At 32.9% G+C, this 19,561-nt stretch overlaps 3 protein-coding genes and 1 long non-coding RNA gene across 4 annotated transcripts in view; 3 read left to right on the top strand and 1 right to left on the bottom strand.

The window, feature by feature from the left end:
- LOC140437822 (uncharacterized) overlaps nt 1-578 on the top strand; it is a 32,720-nt gene extending 32,142 nt beyond the window's left edge. Inside the window, exon 3 of the long non-coding RNA XR_011950413.1 lies at nt 313-578. This is a non-coding gene — a long non-coding RNA (uncharacterized lncRNA). The remainder of the gene's footprint in view (nt 1-312) is intronic.
- Nucleotides 579-4,915: 4,337 nt separating this feature from the next.
- On the bottom strand, nt 4,916-9,661 carry Taf5 (TATA-box binding protein associated factor 5). The gene is made up of 9 exons (XM_072527581.1): nt 9,481-9,661; nt 9,196-9,424; nt 8,788-9,135; nt 7,836-8,046; nt 7,055-7,174; nt 6,643-6,799; nt 5,692-6,012; nt 5,264-5,555; nt 4,916-5,176 (listed from the first exon to the last, which is right to left on the bottom strand). The coding sequence occupies exons 1-9, from the start codon at nt 9,535-9,537 to the stop codon at nt 4,959-4,961; spliced, it is 1,953 nt and encodes a 650-aa protein (XP_072383682.1). The 5' UTR covers nt 9,538-9,661; the 3' UTR covers nt 4,916-4,958.
- Nucleotides 9,662-9,753: 92 nt separating this feature from the next.
- Hs2st (Heparan sulfate 2-O-sulfotransferase) lies at nt 9,754-12,159 on the top strand. The gene is made up of 5 exons (XM_072527582.1): nt 9,754-10,136; nt 10,407-10,701; nt 10,876-11,011; nt 11,067-11,164; nt 11,680-12,159. The coding sequence occupies exons 1-5, from the start codon at nt 10,022-10,024 to the stop codon at nt 12,038-12,040; spliced, it is 1,005 nt and encodes a 334-aa protein (XP_072383683.1). The 5' UTR covers nt 9,754-10,021; the 3' UTR covers nt 12,041-12,159.
- Nucleotides 12,160-14,894: 2,735 nt separating this feature from the next.
- The window catches only part of LOC140437817 (myosin-VIIa-like), a 29,546-nt gene continuing 24,879 nt past the window's right edge, over nt 14,895-19,561 (top strand). The window contains exon 1 of the mRNA XM_072527579.1: nt 14,895-15,063. Coding sequence (XP_072383680.1) covers nt 15,037-15,063 — 27 coding nt within the window. The 5' untranslated portion in view covers nt 14,895-15,036. The remainder of the gene's footprint in view (nt 15,064-19,561) is intronic.

Genomic DNA, 19,561 nt, shown 5'->3' with positions numbered 1-19,561 from the left:
TTAGGTTTGTCTAACGAATGAATCATTACAAATTCAGACAATTTTTTTTATGGGCGTTACCATTACCAGAGCAGAAATCTGCAACAATTTTGTTAATTGCTTCACACACTTCAATTATTATAAACTTTATATAATTTTACTACTATCGCGTAAAGGTCAGCAAGTATTTTATAAATAACCTGTAGTATGTATAAAGGACTAACAGACAGTTAAAACTAGTGTTATTGTTTCTAAATGTATATGACCGAAAGGGTTAACTCACCAATTTATTTATTATTTTTTCATAATAATTTATTTTGTATTCTTTTACAGATTCCGTAAACTCTAAATATACAACATTCAAAATTCCAAAAACACCTTATCGACGCACCTCATCCCATTGACCATCGCTGGCCCGTAGTGCAGATCCCTGCACAACATCAAAGTCAAGAAAATGCCGCCGGATAAAGTGACGCCATTTTGTCGAATTTCCATCACTTGCTCGTGCAAGGCTACGTATTTATATTTTTATAATTGTTAAATATTTTAGACTAGATCATTGTTTATGGTTAGGTGTAAATAAACATTATCTGTTTTTATCGTGTTTTTATTGTTTTCAAATAAAAAGAAGTTCAAAAAGAAATCAGAACGGATTTCACAATAAGCAATTTATTATTACGTATATGTTATAGAAGGTTTTGAAGCTGAAATATTAGCTTCTTTTAAGCGTTGTTAGTAGCAGTGATGATGACTCAAAAAGTTCTACTTTCATTAAGCGATGCAGGGCGTATAAACAAAGATAAATTTAACAGATGATTGTTAAAGATGTTCCAAATGAGTCTACTCGTTCCGATAAGTAACAGTATAATTATGACACTTTATTAATTTTTTTATTTTCTCAACTATTAGTGTTTATTGCATAGTATATAAATTATTTTTATTACTGAATACATAGTAAGCAAAAAAATAATCCGATTCATAAAATTAATGAATATTTTATGCATACATGAAAGTAACAGTTCTTCAAGAATATTTAAAAACTAACCGAAATGTCCATCTTTATTTCGTTAATGCCGACGTCGTCGGAACTCATACAGGTTGGGACACGATTTAAGTAGGTATTATATTTCGGTATTGAAATTTTGTAATTTGAATCGATTTGTGAGTATATTTTTAGTCATCTTGATGGTCAAAGGACAATTAATTATTTTTATGCTGTTAATGTTAAATTAGCAATTATTTGTTGTGCGATTTAAAACTATTTAAGTATATATTTTTATTTGTATAACGACCCTATCTATACGTGATTGTAATTACTGTAACAATAACCACGTATTTCAATAACTGATATTGAAACCAAAAATGTCATCCACTGATTCTGCTGATGAATTGGTTTAAAATACATGGAGTCCTCCTCGAAAACGAATTAAAAGAAGCTTTCTTAGCGTTGAAGTTAAAGAAATCATTTTAAATGTTTTTAAATGTGAAAGACAAGAAAATCCTGGGTTAGTGGTTGAAGATATTGTGAAAAAAGTGGCTAATAAAGTTGGAGTTTGTGATAGAAGTGTGTTTACGGTGATAAAGGAATACAAAACGAATCATCAATTCGCTGGACCAAAAGTATATCTGACCCGGAAAAAAGAAGTTTGACAAAATTGATGATTTTGACAAAAATGCCAAAATTAGAAGACTGGTTCATAATTTTTTTTATGAGCAACGAAATACCCACCGTTGATAAGGTTTTAAAGAAGGTGAACTATGACCCTGATTTGCCAAATTTTTCGAAAACCACATTTTACCGAATATTGAAAAACTTAATTTTCAATACAAACGTAGGGGAAGAAACGCTCTTTTACTAGATAGAGACGACATTGTGATGTGGCGAAGAGAATATCTTCAAAAGATGAGAGACTTTACGTTTTGTTCTGATGACATATTTATATTACCTACATATGCATTCCCCAAAATTTTCAGATTTAGATAATTTAACAGTGACGAGTCACGACATATTAATAATTATATAATTATATATATGTATATATATTATTTCAACATAATTGGGTAATGAGTATTTTTTTTTGTTATTATTATTATGAAACTTTTTAAAATTGTACAAACAACTAAGTATACTTAGTAAAAATTAAAAATAAAACTTATATTTTTTGCAGGAACTCTGTACATAAAATTGTTGACAAAAAAAATAAATTCTTGGGTTTTTCGCCCTGTATAAATGGTTCCTATTATCGGATATCGACTAAAACAATCAGGTTCTTTGTCGAGCACTTTTGCAAAATAAAAATTTCGTATTTTATAAGATAATATATATTCTGACTGAACAAAAAGATAATCCCAAATGCGGCCCTGTTGCAGGCCTACACGTGGTAATGTTTACATCTTCCTGCATCGGTTAATGAATTTTACTATAGTTTTGTATTAAAATAATCTTCTTTTACTTCATGAATCATTTGTATTTGTCTAAAAAATAATCTGGAAACAGAAATTACCTCTCCGGATAAGATGACTAAAGGTTTGGATCAAGGATGTAGTTTATTATTCACCCTATTTAAGATGTATATAGACATATTCCTACAGAAGCTTCTTTGGTGATGAAAAAATAGTGACCGCGGAAGATGAAGACGATCTTCGCTATATCTTCTCTTCTTTTTATATAGACATGACTCTGTCTGTTTTTCAATGTGCCTTCAGTAAGTTGTAGTTCCATCGTTTTCGTGGTCTTCCTACTGGGGAACCGTCTCTTGCCGTCTTTACTACTCTATTTATTGTCATTCGGCTTATATGATCATTCCATTCTACTCTTCTATTTCTTACCTAGTTTGTGATGTTCTCCACCTTGCATCCACGTCGTATATATGTACTTCTAGCTCTTTCTCAGAGTGTCTTACCATCAATTTTACTAAGTGTTTTCATCTCTGCTGTTTATAACATCCTTTTTGTCCTCTTTGTGTCAGGTCTCGTTTCTGCCGCGTAGGTCATTATTGGTCTGATGACTGTTTTGTAAATTCTGCCCTTCGTTTCTTTCCCGATGTTTTTATTTCTGCATATTGTTTCATTTAGGCAGCCTGCGGATCTGTTTGCTCTATTTACTTGATCTTCCACTTCGGTTTTAAGCTTTCCGTAGCTAGATAATGTGGTGCCTAGATATTTGAACTCCATCACTTGTTCTATTATTTGACCTCCCCGCTCCAATTTACATCTTAGTAAATTTGCTGTTATAACCAAGCATTTTGTCTTTTTTTGGGGAATGAACATGTTAAATTTTCTGGCGGTTATATTAAATTGGTGCAGCATAGGTACGTTGCAAATCATCTTCACTTTGAGAGAGTAGTATTGCGTCGTCTGCATAGCAGATTATTTTAAGTTGTTTTTCTCGCATTTTGTTATCCTTTTTTATTATTTCATCCATAACCAGGTTGAACAATAGAAGACTCAGGGAATCTCCCTGTCTTACCCCATTGCCAGCTTCAATAGGGTCGGTTAGTTCTTCTTCTACTTTTACTGAGTTGTTTTGGTAAATATTTTCGATCGTTTTGTTTATTCCTAGAGGTATATCTCTTGCATACAGTAAGTGGATAACGTCTTTTAATTTGACCCGGTCAAATGCCTTTGTAAGGTCCACGAAACAGATATGCCGGTTTGTTGTATTCTAATGATTTCTCTTGCACTTGCCTCATTATAAATATAGCGTCGTTGCATGATCTTCCCGACCTAAAACCTTGTTGTTCTTCTGCTAGTGTTATAATTTCATTCAATTTATTTGTTGTCACTTTGGTTGTTAATTTTAGTGTTGTATTTATTAAATTAATTGCTCTGTAATTTTCCGGGTCCGATTTTTCTCCCTTTTTGAAGAAAGGTATTAGGATGCTTGATCTCCATTCTTGAGGAATTCTGTTTTGTGATATTATTTTTTGGATTAGTTTTAATAGTTGTTTGGTCAGATCTGGTCCTCCGTACTTTAGGAGTTCATTCGGTATTCTGCCCTCTCCTGGTGATTTTCTATTTTTGTGTTTTGTTGTTTGAATATTAGAAATTATTATGATGAAGTATTTTGTGGTTTAATTGATATGGTGTTAGAACTAGTGCATAACAATATTGTTGCTTATTTCTAAAACATACTTCTCTGATTTTGTATAACCCTATTTTAGGCATTTTCTTGTTATTTCGTCATTAATAATATTAAATAAAACAAGTTTCAATTTGTTCTTCTTCCTAGATTAAAAATCTGACCCTATAGATGCTCACAGACAGCTGGTAAATGGTATTCTAGAAAAAACCTTCCGTGATAAGCCAGTCGCCGGCGCTCGGTCCACAGCGACATTCGACGGCTAAATGTTTCAATAGAAACCTAAGACTGGTGAAAACAGTGAATCTTTCTTTTGGAATATCAGTTATCTCGGCTCTTTGTATAGTGTCTTTTTCATTTTCGAGAAAAATAAAATCTTCTGTCTCAAGATGAATTTGAAAATAATACATGGAAATTAAAAGGCTTTGTGTTTTGTTCTTCTTCTTCTTTTTATAGACATGACTCTGTCTGTTTTTCAATATGCCTCCATTAAGTTGTCATTCCAACGTTTTCGTGGTCTTCCTATTGGGGAACCGTGTCTTGCCGTCTTCACTACTCTATTTGTTGTCATTCGGCCTATATGATCGTTCCATTCTACTCTTCTATTTCTTACCCAGTTTGTGATGTTCTCCACCTTGCATCTACGTCGTATATTTGTACTTCTAGCTCTGTCCCATAGTGTCTTACCATCAATTTTTCTAAGTGTTTTCGGCAGCCTGCGGCTCTGTTTGCTCTATTTACTTGATATTCCACTTCGGTTTCGAGCTTTCCGTAGCTAGATAATGCGATGCCTAGATCATAATCGTAATTTTATAAAAAGAGAAAATAAGGAAGAAATAAAACTGCATTGGTACATATATTGTAAAAAACTTTATTTTTCTCTTTTAAAAACTAATATCTACGTGTGAACCCCATCGAATATTGCGACAGATATCAGCAAATTCCTTCGGGTAAAATGCAAATTAATCAAGGGTGAATTTTTGGTGGCAAAACTTCTTAAAAGGTAAGATTCTCCGGTTTTAACGTCAGGATTATGGGAAACGTTCACTTCTTCGGAATTCGTTTCCTCGATGAGCTTGCTAAAGTCCCAAATCTTCAGTGTACAATCTAATCCGCCTTGAATATTGAACAAAACATGATTATTTGTCAATAAGGTAAAACAACTAGCAAGAAAAATCACATACAAGTTATTTTCTTACTTACCTGAGACTAAAATGTTGCCACACCTACTAAACGACATACAATGAATTGTCTTATCGTGTCCAACCATCTCAGCTACTAAATGCCCGTGGGCCAAGTCCCAAATAAGGACTTTACAATCGGCGCCTCCAGAAGCCAAGTACCTGCCGCAAATACTGAAGGCCAGAGAATAAATTGGAGATTTATGCCCCGTCATTATACGGACGTGATTGCCGGTGGTGCAGTCCCAAAGACAGACTCTGCGGTCGCTCGAACCAGTCGCTACGTAGTTGGAGTTGGGATGGAATTGAATGCACTAAAAAAAATATATAAAATGTATTTGCTAAAAATGTGGTATTTTTTTGGAGCTAAAACTCACTAAACAAATAGAATGTTACACATTACATGATAAAATATATATTAAAACTAGCTCTGTACTTGATAATACTCACATCTACATCGGAAAAATGCCCAGCAAACATTCTTAAAGGTTGATAATGGTCCGTAGCCCACAACCTAGCAGTCCTATCGTATGAAGCCGAAGCAAAGTAATATCCTAGCGGTGAAAACTTCACATCCCATACAGGAAACATGTGTCCCTTATACACAACCAAACAAGTCCATATTTGGAGACTCCACAACCGAATGGTGGTGTCTTCAGAACAGCTCAACAAAAGGGTACGATCAGGAGAAAAAGAAACTGAGTATACTGGACCACCGTGACCGCAGAGGGTGCGGGAGGTTTCCCCTGAACGTTCGTCCATCATTCTCACCTAAGCAATAAGATTTTAGTATTCTAATAATGAAAAACGCAAGTATTGTATCTGTTTTTTCTTCTAGTATTATTTAAATCAGTATATTGATGCAATAATTATATTAAATAAAAAAGCATTTTTGGTATAAAACAAATTGAGGGCTAGAATGATTTGATTTTTATAAGTTTCCTAGTGATATTATTACCAAATAAACAAAATTCATAAAGTGAAAAGAGGATTGAACAGTTATAGCCACTTAAATAAAAGCTTCTGTATCGATAACTGAATTTATAGCTTGAACAATATTCAGACACATGAAATGAAATTGTCTCTAGTAAAGATTGAAAAGTATAATTGTAAAAATCTTAATTTACCTACTAAAACATAAAGCTATGCATACTTAATATGTTAGTATCAAAAAGATGGCTTCAATGTCCATGGAAAAGCTAGTTTAGTGGATACCAATATTTGTTTTCTACCAGGTACAAGATCAAGATGATTTTAGAAAGAGATGTGGCACAAAGGCTACAATTCAGTATGACAATATCATTGATACTAGCATACATCTATCATAAATTGCATCTGCTTATCTGAATAGACTATAAAAATGATTTAAAATGAAGCCAAGAATATTTATAAGTAACTTACCAATACATCTTCAGCTTCAATATTAACTTCTTCCAATTGTTCAGCACTCTTCATAGCTTTTAGTTTCTGAGGCACCAATGTCCATACTTTAACTATAGAATCATTAAAACCTACAGCTAGCATACTAGAATCTTCTGTGATTTCTGCACAACAAACTCTGAAATCAAAGTTAAGTGGATTTCAGCTAGATTCAGAAATATTAAAAATTACAATTCTCTGTTCCGAAATTTTCCGATTACATTTCAAAGAAATTAATTTTTAATAAAAATATCATGATTGGAACTTTCAGATCATGAAAAGCCTTTAATTTTGTTTTTAAACAATAAAATGGTAAAAGGAAAGTTATGTTTCTACAAGATTACTTAAAATATGTATCTCTATTAAATGTACCATTTCTAAAACATGAACTTACGTAAAATTGGCATTTAACAACGTGTAACAACAACAGGAAGGTAGTAATTCTGCTCCTAAAGTAACCCTTTTTGAAGCCTCACGATTAGCTTTAAATTTTTCTGTTCTATCATTGTCCTTCCTAAAATAAAAATAATATGTACAAAATATGTAAGTTTCAGACAAAAAAATCCTATATTTTTTATATGCTAATGATTCCACAACTACAATTTTGTTCTAGAGACATATAGCTCAAAATCAAGTGCAACAACTTATTTCTGTAATAATAATAATAATAAATAAATAATATAAATAATAATAATGAAAGAAAATAATAAAGAAAGAAAATGTTTGATTAAGTGCTGTATGAACGGCTTATCTATATATGTTGGCTTATGCTTGTTAAGTACAGAGATCTGGAAATACAAATAAAGAGACAATGGAGAATGAAAACTACCCAGACAATACCTATTATTCTTTCTACTACTGGAGTCATTCCAAAGAACCTCCTGGAAAACATAAAAAAGCTGGGTCTGAATTAACTTCTCTATAAGACCATACAGAAAGCTGTACTACTCTCAACATCCAAATGTGTATAAAAATATTTGGGATATACTCCAGCATACCAAGTCTTCTAGGGCTAGATAACACGGAAAGAGCACCAACAGAGCTCAATCCTTTTGATACCATGGGTATCTGGGATGAGTGAATTTTCCCTTTAGAGGAAGTGAGCAAATCTGGAGCAAGAAATTAGTAAAAGTACAAATTTTTTTAATGTCCTGTATAAATATAGCATATCTTACCATTCTGGAGCTGGTATTCTATCTGGAGGTGGAGCATTAGGATCTGACTTAGTCTTTTTGGAAAACATAGGATCCTTTTTTGCTTTTTTCTTTTTTGGTTTATCTGGATTGTCTTGATCAGCACCCTCTTCCTCATCTTCAATAGGTGGTGCTGTAATTGTTACTGGATCTGGACCCTTTGGAATCCCATAATACACTTTGGTTTTATTGTCTGAAGGAAATGCCACATGCAGAATTCATATAAACATATTATAGACATATACATTAAACAATATATCTTCTACAATGGATAAAATTCAGTGAATACTTTAAAAATCTAAAATTTATTGATGGTATATCTGAGATATTAGAAAATAAAACTTGTAATACACTAATGTAAACTGATCAAATAGCAAAAAGAGAAGAAAATGCAGAAAAAGAATTAAAAAACGACATTCGGATTTATTATCTACAAAAAATATCACATGGGGAGTTTGTATACACATACTACACATAATATAGACTACATTAATATATAAGTTCATAAGAGGCTAAAATTCTGTGAATAAACACATAATTTGTAAATGATATATGTCAAATATTATAAGATCAAACTTTAAAGTTACTAAAAGAGAATTACAAGAATGGAGGATATGAAGAAAATATGGAAAAAAATTTAAAAAAGACATTTGGCTTTATTGTCTATAATAAATATCACATATACAGTTTATGGGAAGATATTAAATACATATGCATACTATAGGGACTAAAATTCATTGAATATTTAAATATCTAGAATTTCTTGATGATATATGACAATATATTAAAAGATTAAACTTAGCATATGGTAAACGAAGCTGATGAGATTGGAAAAAGGAAAGAAAATATAAAAACTTAGAAAAGAAGGGCAACAGTTACTGAATTATGTGACCCAGATTACCAGCAAGCTAAACCGTTAACTGTAGTTACTTACGCCTAGATATTTCACCACCCATAGACCCTGCAGTAGAATCAATTTGGCTTTTATTTCTAGCAACACCCTCATACATATCAAAATATAAATGATCCTGTATTATGTTTAGCAAAATCAATGATTTTTTCTCATTTAAATGCCTCTTTAACAAAGATAAAGTATCTCTAGAAATCCTTATAACAAACTGGTTGGACTTAAAAGTCTCTGCAATTTCATTTCCAGTCATATGCTCCTTTTTCATTATCATTGCTAGCTTTTTAAGATCATCATGGTAATAATAATCTTGTTCAGGTCCAAATTTCTTCATTAATTCTATTGCTTTATTAGAATGATCATTGTAGATTAATTCTAAAAGAAGAAATAAGTTAATTAACAATTCTTGCTCATGTGAATAGAAAAAAAACTTACCTAAATACATGTGCACCAAAACTGGAAACAGAATAGATCCCAATTCATGTTTATAAATATCAAGCGAACTTTCTACAAATCTTTTCAGGTCTGTGTAAGCTGCTTCATATGCTTCTGGATCTCCATCACTCTTATACCCAGTTAAGACGCTGTTAACGTCTGAATCGTGTCCTAAATCATTAGCAACTTCAGTGAAATTTGCTTCTTTTCTAAGTATCTCTTCAGTGCCCTATAACAACAAATAATGCAAATTCTAAATATTCCAGAATAATGTATCCAGGTTACCTTTAAATTGTACTTTTTAAGAACTTGTAGAACCGCGGATAATTGGGTTTTATCCATTTTGGTTTATAATAAATATTTCTAAAACATATTTTAAAATTATAAACAAATGTTTACTGTTTTCGTCGAGATTTACTAATGAAGTTGAGGTTGGGAGAGAAAACTGTCAGCTGTCAGCAAAGAAAATAGACGCATCTGCGTCTAAATTCTTTGCTAACTATTCCCTACAACAAAAATAAATAAATCGTGCGGAAAAGCGCCACTTTCCAACAACACAAATTTCAATAAACTTGACAGTGCTCGACACCACATATAACATTACATAAGTAGAACATTACATTAATAGAAAGAGATGAAACAAAAACAGTAGGTGGTTTATGTTTACACTTACAGTATATCACTACTCAACTGGATTTAAATTGGGTTGGAATGTATATTATACTGTAGTATTACTTTAAAAATAAATTTAAAACATCTCTAAACCCAATTAAAAACGTTGATTAACATCGATAGACCATGTTATAGTACCCTGGAACTGAAAATTATGTTTAAACCCTTAAAGTTAGGTTATGTTTTGATATTACTGCTCTTCCTTGGCTCTATTGCTATTTTATATCAAGTACAACTAACAAAAATAAGCGATAAATTACAAGAACTAGGTTAGTATCATTGATTTATGAAAATACAATCTTTACAGTTTCTAATTATGCATTTAATAGTATAAGACAAGATATTTCCAAAGCTAGTATATACTTTATGGGCTTCTTGGCTTAGTTTAGTTGTCCACAATTAATAAATATGTATTCTGCAGCTGTTTTTGTTCAAATACAATTAAGTACCATTTCAGCTGATTGTACTTTAGACCTAAGGATGAATAGTTATTTAAAGTATTGCAATAAAGGAAATAAACATTTTTTTTTGTTTTATAGAAGAAAATCAGAAACAAAATGAAGCATTTACTCACAAAGAAAAACCTCTTTTGGAGGAAAAAGACTTAATTTTATTATACAATCGTGTCCCAAAGACTGGATCTACAAGTTTCGTAGGAGTAGCTTATGATTTATGTAAGAAAAACAAATTTAATGTTCTCCACGTAAATATCAGCGCCAACAGCCATACCATAACTTTGGAGAACCAACTGAAGTTCATACACAATGTAACAAATTGGAAAAGTCGAAAACCTGCGCTATATCATGGACATTTTGCTTTTTTTGACTTTTCTAAGTAAGTGTGATTTATTGCATGAATTAAAGTAAACAGAGACAACTTTTTAACATTTTTTGAGATTAAACCACAGATTGTGAAGTAATTCTTTATGTGTTGTTTTTCGTTTTTTGTATGTTAATTGAATTGTTTGTCATTCTAGCATTTTCTGCATTTAATTCTTTTTTATTATAGATATGGTGCTCCAAAACCTCTTTTTATCAATTTAATACGTAAACCACTTGACAGGTTCATATCATACTACTATTTTGTAAGATATGGGGACAATTTCAGACCATATTTAGTCAGAAAAAAGCATGGTAATACAATGGTAAGATACTTAATAAATTATACTTGTGTGATTTCTTAAATAAATTAATTTGTAGACATTTGATGAGTGTGTTGCCAAGCAATTGTCAGAATGTGATCCAAATAATATGTGGCTGCAGATCCCTTTCTTTTGTGGACATTCTGCAAACTGTTGGTAAGCACAGTTATATTGTTAAAATGGCATACATATTGTTGAAGTTAATGATTAATTATTTTGTAATCATATTCTGTATTTTCTCCATTATGTTCTTGGGTATTTGTATTTATGAATGGCAGTGATTTTCTATAGATATAAGACCACACATTTATGCTCCAAGATCAATTGGACTGTTAATAACAAAGCTGTAGTTGCCTTTATATATAGAATAAACTGTCATCTAATCAAATTCACTATTGGTTTTTACTTTTCCAAAAGAAGCCGTGAAAAACTTTTAGAGCTGTGGGAAAGATGTCCTTGGACATCTTTCCCACAGTTCCCCTAGGAAATGTCTCTTATATGTTAATAAAAAATTTTAGATACATGCAATAAAGAAACCTTTGACAATTTCTTTCATGTAGCTCTTACTGTCTAGTTTATATTGCAAAGTTGTTTTTTGTTCTACAACATCTTCAATATAAAAAAAAACATCTAAAATGTGCTTTGTAAAATTTTTATTTTTTTTTTTTTAGGAAACCAGGCAACAAATGGGCTCTCAACGAAGCCAAAAAGAACTTAGCAAACAACTATTTCCTAGTCGGTGTTACAGAAGAACTAGAAGACTTCATCCAAATACTCGAATTATCCCTTCCGAGATTCTTTAAAGGTGCAACTGAATATTTCCAAAGCAGCAATAAGTCACACCTGCGGCAGACAGTGCAGAAAGACTTGCCAGCTAAGGAAACAATGGATAAAATCAAGAGCAGCACCGTCTGGCAGATGGAAAATGAGTTTTACGAGTTTGCTCTGGACCAGTTTCACTTCGTTAAGAGGTTTATTAACAAAAATAAGGGTCAGAATGTGATGTACGAAAAAATTAGGCCCAAGATATGAGACAGGTACTTACGTTCAATTTTCTATTGAGATTGTGAATTAAAGATATTTTGTATACTTATTTCTACTTATTTGTAGACTCTATTAGGTTATATGTAAATAAATATATATGTTACATGTGTAGTGTTTTTTATTTTGTATATACTAAGTCTGTCTGATAAGTTCTCGGCATCGCACTTATAGAGATCAGAAGATCTCTTGAGTGATATTTCCTCTTGCAGTACACATCTTGATAGACGCCTTATAAATTTGCGAGCGATTTCAGGCAGTAGTTCACTGGTGACAGTTATGTGAAAGATTTTATTAATATTTAAGACATGTTAGCTCTTGACCAATCTGAGAAGGTGGAAAGATCTTTTGGAGATTAATACATTAAACCAAAGTTGGATTCTGGTTAAAGAATCAAGTATACAATGGAAAATAGGCATAAACCCAGAGAAAACACAAGCAGTTATATTCAAAGAGAGAAGAGATAACCCAGAAGAACAGCTGACAATGCAAAACAGTTCCATCAAATGGAAAAGAGAAGCGAAATACCTAAGAGTCACAATGGACCAAGGACTGACATTTATGCAGCATATCCACGCAACAATCCAAAAAACGACAATGGCCAGAACTGCAATAAGAGGACTCACAGCTAGAAGAAGAAAATTAAGTATGAAAACCAAATTAAGATTGATCAACAGCATCACACTACCAATAAGTATGTATATTATGCATCTTTCGCATGGGGACATATAACTACCTATATTACTTACATTAACAAATAAGGGTAATAGGTACAATGGAAGAAAAAGCTAGAACAAAATTCAATGAGCTAGAAAACCACCCAAGCCCGAAACTGCGAGAGATATTAAGGTATGATGTGTTCCACCGATGGAAGTTTTTCTGGCACTGGCAATGTACCAATGGTGTTTTTATGTTTCAGATAGTACTCAAAAAATGGTATCGTCTACCAAAAAAATTATAAAATACTAACAACATATGGTAGCCACAAAAACGGGCAATAGGGGCCCACATCCTCGAGCTCCGAGTCGCCGAACTGGGCGTAGCCCAGAGCGGGGACTCGATGCCCGAGCAATCAATACAGATCGACGATAAGCAGACTTGGGCAAATATGCAAAAAAAGTGAAAAATATGCACTAATTTACTAAAAATGTCCATTAAATATGAATTTCTTTAGAAAATATGCATACTGTCAATGGCAGAGGCGACGTTGGCCACAGTCCGAGGGCCCTCGCGCCATGGGGATTTATGTATTACTTAAACCTAAGCCACAGAATAATAAACCATCAGAATGCCCACTCTGCTTGAAAAAATAAGTTCGCGCAGACGGAATCAGCCATGTTTTAAAGGAACCAGTGCTGTTCAGTGACATTTTATCTGGTGTGCATAGAAAATTTAACCCAGTTTAATTTATTTACGGCAACTAAAGACATAATATGCACCATTTTATTAGTACTTTTAGTTGAAGAATAGATTAAATTATTTCAAATGTACGAAATTATTAATCTCTAAACATTTAAATTACAGTTCTGTCATAGCTTGTCACAAATTTCTCAATTCGAGTCTGTTTCCGTTTAAAATATGGCGATTGCGTGCTGACAAACTTCAAAGGCGGCATCTGAGAGTGGGCATTGTGGTTGTTATTTATTCTGTGCCTAAGCCATGAACACGCCGAAAAAGTGCTTGCGTTGCTATCGCTCGCGAGAAATCTCAACTGCAATGCACGTCACCGCTGTCTTAAAAAAGGGTATTCCCCTGAAATTGCGTTAAAAACGGGCACAATAGAAGAACACCTTATTGGATTTCTTGCTGCAAGTGAGACAAAATGAGAGTAGTTAAGTAATGCCATACGAGGCGAACTAGAAAAGAATGGCTTAGATATTCTTAACTGTCGAGGCCAAGGATACGACAATGGTGCAAATATGGTAGGCATAAATAGTGGAGTCAAAACTCGAATATTAAATATAAATCCTAGTGCATTTTTCACACCTTGCGGTTCTCATACTTGGAATCTGTTGTTTGTAGACGCCGCTAATTCTTCGGTGAAAGCAAAAAACATTCTAAAAATTGCTGTTTCCAGGTTCCAGCAAACGCTGGGAGTTGGTCAAAGATAAATTAAAACTTACCATGAAGCTTTTATCGGACACGAAATGGGACAGCAGAATCTAGGTAGTTAAGTCCATACTATTTTAATTTAACGATGTTGTAGGATGCATAAAAAGTTTGAAAAATCAAACGAATCAATCAGACACTACCAGTGAATGTAATTCAGTATAAAACGAATACCAGTTTGAGCATCGCCCTTTGTTCTCAGTAGTTTTATTAACGGATTATGTTTACAACATTATCAATGTATTATCCTAATTTTAAATGTAAAAATGTGAGTTTAATAAACTACGTTATGAACGTAGTGATCCTGCACTGGGATCTTGTACTATTATGTCAATCGCCAACGTCCGCAATAGTTAGGGCAATAGGAGAAGAGGAATAATAAATTGCAGTATTATTTAATCATTGACTCTTCAAAATAACAATTTGGATCGCTGCAATAACAGCAGCACTTTGGTACCCTTACTAAGAATTTTCGGAACAACACTCGTAGTAGCGATTACTGATAAAAGATGGCACCCCGTACAAAGTCCTCGATCTACGAGGGTAGAATCAGAAAAGGTAACGCAACCAATCGATTTTCTTTAATCTCTTATCTTATTGCTAAAACTTAAAAGGTTTCAATGTTTTCAAGCTAATCAGTTAATTATCGCTGACAGGTTGTAAGAATTTACATTTAAAAACCTCGAACACAGATAAGATTTTTTTTTATTATCGATATCTACAATTAAATATTATCAATAATCCTCTTGGGGAAGATAAGTTATTCGATAACTATGTGGGTTGATAGGAACTATTCAACTGAGAATATTAAGTGAAACACAAAAATAGGTTTCGTGTAAATATTTTGTGTGGTAGGCTGTTGGAAGGGGTTGGTCGAAATGGCGAACAAACCCCGCTTAGCGGTGGTAAGTACTTTGGATTGATTTCTTTCCTAAAAAAACAATTCAACGACAGGTTTATTTGCAGTGATGACTCATATATGTTTTTTTTTTCAATACAAAGGTTTATATTACCCAAATCGCTAAATTCAAAACCATATTAGAAGACCGATATGTAATTAAGCGATGATCAGTTGGCCTCAAACAGTTGTTGCTCCAAAATTTAATTCCAATCACTTAATAAGTAAATTATTTAATTTCCCATATTTTGTGTTCAGTGAGAATGTTGGATTTTGTTCTATTTAAGGCAAATGAAACGAATATAATATTTATATATTATTTATTACACACAATAAAATTTATTTTATTAATGGCATTTTAAATATAGTAATCATTTAGTTTACTATACCAATACTATGCTAAATACTGACTACTAATTAAGATTACTAAATAAACTAACCGGGTCTTAAATTTAAATAAAATAAAACAAATATAATATTAAATTAATCAGTTTTATTTATTAATATTTCTGGTGATGTTTGCGTTTGCACATTGATGTTAAGTGAATAATCATCATCATCATCCAGCCTCAAGAGTCCACTGCTGAACATAGGCCTCTTCCTCATGTTTCCAACCCCGTCTATCTTGCGCCGCTCTCATCCAGTTTTTATTGAGTCTTCTTAAATCGTCAGTCCATCTTGTAGGTGGTCGACCGACGCTTCTCTTGTCTTCCCTTGGCCTCCATTCTAATAACCTCTTTGTCCATCGTCCATCTGTCATTCTGGCTATGTGTCTTGCCCATCTCCATTTTAGTCTGGCTATCTTCTCGATGATGTCAGTCACTCCGGTTCTTCTCCTAATGTCTTCGTTGGTTATTCTGTCTCGCAGAGTTATTCCTAACATGGACCGCTCCATTCTTCTCTGCGTGACTCTCAGTTTGGTAGCTGCTGCTTTTGTTAAGGTAAGTGTTTCTGCTCCGTACGTCAAGACTGGGAGGACGCACTGATCAAATACCTTTCTCTTTAGGCATGTGGGCAGCTCACTTTTAAAAGTTTCTCTCAGTTTTCCAAATGCTGCCCACCCAAGGCCGATTCTTCTCTTCAGTTCATGAGTCTGGTTATCCCTGCCAATCATAATTTCATGTCCCAGGTATTTATATCTATCTACGAGTTCTATTTCTTTCCCACCAATACTGATGTTCTGGTTGGGTACCAAATTGGTCATGATTTTTGTTTTCGAGATATTTATATTTAAACCTACACTTTCTGTAGCCACAACGAGTTCCTGTACCATCTCTCTTGCCATACCTAGATCTTCAGCTATTATAAGTATATCATCGGCGAAACGTAAGTTGTTTAGATATTCTCCATCTATTTTTATTCCCTTTGTCATCCAATCCAAATTCTTAAAAGCATGTTCTAGCACCGTATTAAAAAGTTTAGGTGACATTGGGTCTCCTTTCTAACCCCCCGTTCTATGTTTATGCGATTACTGTTAGTATGTAATCTGACAGTGGTTGTTGCCTGCAGGTATATTTTGTATAATAATTTAGTATATCTATAATCTAGCCTGCATTCTTTAAGCGCCTGTAATATTTTGCTTAGCTCAACTGTGTCAAAGGCTTTGTGAAAATCGATAAATATTAGAACTAGAGGTTTATTGTATTCCACTGCTTTCTCTATTAGGGTTTTTATACTTTGTAGATGGTCATTTGTTCCGTAACTTTTTCGGAATCCTGCCTGTTCCCTTGGTTGATAAGTCTCTAATTTTCTTTACATTCTCTTAACTAGTATTCGCGTAAATAACATATATATGGCTGAGGAGGCTAATCGGTCTGTAATTCTCTAAATTTGCTTTGTCTCCTGCTTTGTGTAATAGAATCATAGTAGCGTTGTTCCAGTCTGTTGGAATATTGGCGCTGTGAAGGCAGATATTGAAAAGTTGTTTAATTTTTTCAAGTAATACATCCCCTCCAATTTTTAGTGCTTCTGATACTATTCCATCTTCACCCGGGGTTCGATTATTTTTCATTTTCTTCACGGCTTCTTTGATTTCTGATTTTATTATATCGGGCATTAAATCTGATCCTTGGTTTAATACCCCAGTTTTTAGTGTAATTGGAGGTTCCGTATTGTTATCTTTTTTTCTTGATCTATATAACTCTGTGTAGAACTCTTCCACTATTCTTAATATTTCATCTCTGTTCGTTGTTTCTTCTCCAGTTCTGTTTCTCAGTTTGTTAATTTCTATTTTCCCCTTTTGTACGCTCCTCTTCAAAACTTTCATGTTCTTATTTTGCTCTATTGCCTGTTTTGTTTTTTCTACATTGTAGTTTCTTATGTCTTTTCTTATTGCCTTTGTGATCGTCTTATTTATTTGATTTATCGCTTCTTTGCTTGTAGTGTTATCTCCTTTCATTTGTCGCCTTAGTTCTATAAGGGTTTTCGTGGGTTGACTCAGTTTTTCATCTTTTTTGCTTGTCGGACAATATTTAGTTTGAGCCTGTTGCATTGTGTTGACTATTTGTTTGTTCAATATATTGATGTCTGCTGTTGTTGTATCTTTCAATGAATTACCAATATATTTTTCGAACTCCTGAATGTTAGTTGGTTTTGTCTTTCTTTGGTTGTTGAAGTGAATAATAATTTTAATATAATAATAATCATAGCTTTAAATAACATTTTTCCCGATTGACCATTTACGTACTATGTAATTCCCACTAAAATATTAAATAGACAAATATAAATTTGATGGTTATATGATCTTGACAGGTATCACAATGACAATATAAATTCTCAGTATATAGATCACTGTCGGTTTACTTAATCTAAACCTCTTAAAAACCTACATCATTACAAAAATTAAAATGGTCGATTCTGCCTCAAATATATATTCGCACTATGTTTATAAACATTAAACATCAAACTCTTCCATTTTATTAAATCCTGTAATACAATATCCATGTCTCTCACCAACAATAAACAACAATATTTAAGTTATATTTTTGATTTCACGATAACCTACAACATAATAACGAATTACAATAAACACAATTTATTTTCCAGATAATCTCTTATTCGGTACTTTATTTAGCAAATAAATATTTTACATTTTATCTGCCAATGACAGATTAATATTGTGGGGCAGCAATGAGAGAACAATTAACACCATTAATTAATAAAATTATAAAACACAATAAAATACCGGAAGAATGAAGATCAAGCGAACTAATTCTAATATTTAAAAAAAGATTTTAAAAAACAACCAGAAAACTGCAGAGGTATAAACTTGTTAAATACTATGCTAAAACTTACAACTAAAATTTTACAAGTACTAATTTATCAGAGGATAAGTTTAGCAGATAAACAACAGGGTTTTCCTAGTGGAAGATCGTGTACAGATGCAATTTTCGTTATAAAGCAAATTATTGAGAAATCACTAGAGTACCTATAATAGCATTCCTGTGTCTGATTGACTTAAAGAAAGCGTTTGACAGAGTAAGACTCAAAGATGTAATCCATCTTTTGTATAATAGAGAAGTTCTCCTAAATATTATAAAAACTATCGAAAACATCTACCAAAACAACAAAATGGAAGTCAGAATAGATGGACAACTTACAGAACCCATAGAAATAGGCAGCGGAATAAGACAAGGGGATTCAAAGCCCATACTCTTCAATTTGATCATGGATGAAATCGTCAAAAGCGTTAACAAAGGAAGAGGATACAGAATGGGAAACAAAGAAATCAAAATACTTTGTTACGCAGAAGACGCAATGTTGATAGCCCAAGATGATAGTCTGTAAAGACTGATTCACAAATTTAACATAAGAGCAAAAGAATTTAATATGACAATTTCATCTCAGAAAACTAAAACAATAGTAGTCAGCAAAGAACCAACCAGATATAAAATAGAAATTGATGGTAGTGAACAAGTAATGGAAATAAAATACCAGGGAATTATACTGTCTAGCTATGGAGACCTGGACAAAGAAGTGAGATATCAAGTACAAAAAGCAAATAGACCAACAACAAATCAGACCAACAATAACATATGCCTCAGAAACAAGACCCGATACAGCCACAACGCAAAGGCTACTGGAAACGGAAGAGATAAGAGTACCAAGAGGAATTACAGGAAATACGCTGAAAGATCGAAAAAGAAGTGAAGACATTAGAAGAAAATGTAACGTACAGGGTATAAATGAATGGACACAAAATAGAAAAAACAAATGGATGAATAACCACATAAGGAGAATGGAGGAGACCAGTGTCGTCAAAATAGCAAGAGATAAGTCACCAATCGGCAGAAGAAGTATCGGACAATCGCACAAAAGATGGAATGACAACCTTCCATAGAGGTATTATTCCGACAATGAATAAGCAGAATTGCTTATAAAGAGAAAGAGGAAAAAGAAGAAGACGAAGAAGAAGAAGAATAAGACATTTTATCTATCAGATAAGATTATTTATGTCAGTTGGTAGTTCAGATTTCTTTCGTAGGTGGTGCTAGGTATTTAAATCA

This window comes from Diabrotica undecimpunctata, chromosome 3, assembly GCF_040954645.1.
Source record: "Diabrotica undecimpunctata isolate CICGRU chromosome 3, icDiaUnde3, whole genome shotgun sequence".
Classification (NCBI taxonomy): Eukaryota; Metazoa; Arthropoda; class Insecta; order Coleoptera; family Chrysomelidae; genus Diabrotica; species Diabrotica undecimpunctata.
This window is presented reverse-complemented; position numbering and strand designations above follow the sequence as displayed.